Raw genomic sequence first — 2,827 nt, 5'->3', positions numbered from 1 at the left:
TATCAATCGACTTAATTTGGTGTTTGTACGATCTAAAGGATCGCATTTCTCTATAAGGAGTATAATCTTCGGGTAAATCGATTATTCCCTGAAAAAGACACTGTTTATAATTTTCAAATATTATATGGTTTTTTACGGCATGATGGGCCACGCCTTTAGCTTTGATAATTTCTTTAGTATTTTGAATAAAACCGTATGCTTTAGATCTTAGAGCAACATGTGCTGAAATAATCTCTCCACCAGTCTCGTCTGTGAAAGTGCCGGGAATCTTGCAACGCTCTGTACGGTAACATGGATGGTTAACTGGATAGTTTGAAGTATCCAGTTTTTCCAAAAACCCTCGATTATGTTCCATATCCTCATAAAAATTTTTTGTTTTCACCAGGTATATCAATGAATCTAAAACATAAGATTTAATTACACAAAAATAAAAATAAACAAATAAAAATGTGAATTTACCAGTGTCCATGTATAGGAGTTCAATGTTTTCTCCATATAACGCTTTCATGGTACCGTAGTGAAAATCATACATTAGAGTTTTAGATATGTCTAAAACGGCAAATCCTATGTACATGGGCTTATCAAAAACTAAATCGTCTTTATGTAAATGTACAGCACACAAGTTGTCACCATATATTGTTGTGCCTTTATGGTTTGGTAAATTGACAAGTTTTCTGTATCTTGCCTCGCTGCTCGTAAGTTCCATTTTCAATCTTAGGCGAACGTTCTCCATCGTTTTACCTAAAATATTATGTATATTTAATTACAAAATAATAATCGTTAAGTATATAATAATAAATATATGAAAAAATAAACGCACCAAACACGGAATTGTTCATAAGTTTGTAAAAATCTTTTTCAAAAGCAATTTTTCGTCATCGCCCTCATCCTTGTATTCAGATAAATGTAACTTACGAGCCAAGGTGATTGATTAAATTCAATAATACGGTGTACTTTTTCTAAAACTAATCCTGCCTTTAACGCTTGCTTTAAAGATTTATAGTGTACAATATATTTTTTTTTATTTTCCAATGTGGCTAAAAGTTTGGGAAATTTAGATCCAGTTGGTATTTTTTTATCAGATAAATATGGTAAATCATTATGATTATCATGCAATTGCGTCGGATAAGAAACATCAACTTCTAATATCATCCCTTTACACGAATCAGCTGGTGTTTCTTCCAATCTCTTTAAAATTACCGGAACACTTAAATTTTTTTCGCTTCATTTAAACCCATCTTTAGGCAAGTATTGCGACATTGCCCATCCATATCTGAAAGTATTATAAAAAAAAAAATAATAATAATTATACATTATAGTAAAACTATAATTATTATTTAAAATTTAAAAAAGAATCAATTTTACTCACAAATTTGTAGCATCGAGATAAACAATCCAGTTATCCGGCTTAGTATCATCATAACCAGGAAGTCCAATGTGATTAGCTTATNCATAACCAGGAAGTCCTATGTGATTAGCTTATGAGTATCTGCGAACTGCAGTTGTTAAACCCCCTCTAATACCCTGCTCTAACATCATAAGCATGTCGTAGTCATTTAAAAGTTTCAAATCGATCTTTGTATGCTTTAACATACAGTCAAAAGACATGCCCGGTGCGGTGTAATAATAATTAGGATCTACGTTCTTAAATATACGTTTTTAAACAGATGTCTCTAAAAGATTCAAATATATCACATAACAACAACACATCCAATTTCAAATACCAGTCACTATATTGCCCCAACGTTGTACATTCAAAATGATCCCAAACTTTTTGCGCGTGTTTATAATCCTCTTTTGTTATATGGCTCTCATTCAGAGAAACTTAAAATTCGTTAATGGATGACAGCGATGTTTCATTTAATTTTTCAAAGGAGTCTGTATACTCGTAGGGGTAAACACCTTTACGAGTAATAAGACCTATATCTGTTTGAGGAAAATGTTTTGCTGTCTCTTTGAATTTTTCAACATCCCCTTTAGCCAAATTTTCGGTTAGTTTGCCAAACTAGATGCCATAAATCTGTTGCTGTCTACAAATCTTATTTTAAAATCTTTAGTAACATACTTTGAAAATAAAATAAATTTTTCTTCGGTGTTAGGTATAACATTTATCGGTTTATCATCATATCCTAGCTATGTTACAATGAAATGACTGTCATAATTTGATAAGTTATGAAAAAAACATGGCACGAATTTAGGAGATTTTAAATTTAAATTACACTCATTACATATTGTCTGTCGATATTTAGAAGTTAAATGATCATGATCACGCACTGGTTGATTGTTTGTAGAGAATTTTTTAGAGCATAAAGGACACGAACCCCGTTTTACTATATCGGAAATGTTACAAGTCAACTGCCAATGACTTTTAAGCATGCTGACGCGAAAAAACATAACGATACCATTTGTCATAAACATATTAATAATTGTAGACTGAAAAATAATGTGAACTTCAATTAACAATCATATTTATGGGCTTTATTTCAAAAATATTTTTTCTAAATGATTAAAACGGACATTAGGATTTGTACTATTTAACATGAGTATAATAAATATTAGATTTAAAGAATTATCAACTCTAAATTCAAGCAAATTGAAAATTATGATTGGTCAAAAAAGTAAAATGTGTTTGGACTTTATTTTTTAGAAAATTTTATATTAGTTCCTTATATTACAATATTTATATTAAAAAACAATTAATTAAAAATGCTCATTGGGAAGTAAATTTTTTTATTTTATTTTCTATATAATTTAAAATGTTATGTATTATATTTCATGAATAAATAAATTAATATGATTATTATGATACTTGAAAAAAACTGTTGTT

At 29.5% G+C, this 2,827-nt stretch overlaps 1 protein-coding gene across 1 annotated transcript in view; it reads right to left on the bottom strand.

Moving 5' to 3' along the window:
* The window catches only part of LOC126898042 (uncharacterized), a 4,608-nt gene extending 3,722 nt beyond the window's left edge, over positions 1-886 (bottom strand). The window contains exons 1-3 of the mRNA XM_050671991.1: positions 821-886; positions 460-741; positions 12-399 (exon numbers count right to left, since the gene is read on the bottom strand). Of these exons, the coding sequence (XP_050527948.1) occupies positions 12-399; positions 460-741; positions 821-839 (689 nt within the window). The 5' untranslated portion in view covers positions 840-886. The remainder of the gene's footprint in view (positions 1-11; positions 400-459; positions 742-820) is intronic.
* Between the last annotated feature and the right edge of the window lie 1,941 nt (positions 887-2,827).

This window comes from Daktulosphaira vitifoliae, unplaced genomic scaffold (genome assembly GCF_025091365.1).
Source record: "Daktulosphaira vitifoliae isolate Bord-2020 unplaced genomic scaffold, ASM2509136v1 Scaffold_2, whole genome shotgun sequence".
NCBI classification, from domain to species: domain Eukaryota; kingdom Metazoa; phylum Arthropoda; class Insecta; order Hemiptera; family Phylloxeridae; genus Daktulosphaira; species Daktulosphaira vitifoliae.
Note: the sequence above shows the minus strand (reverse complement) of the source record. Positions and strands in the feature narration are given on the sequence as shown.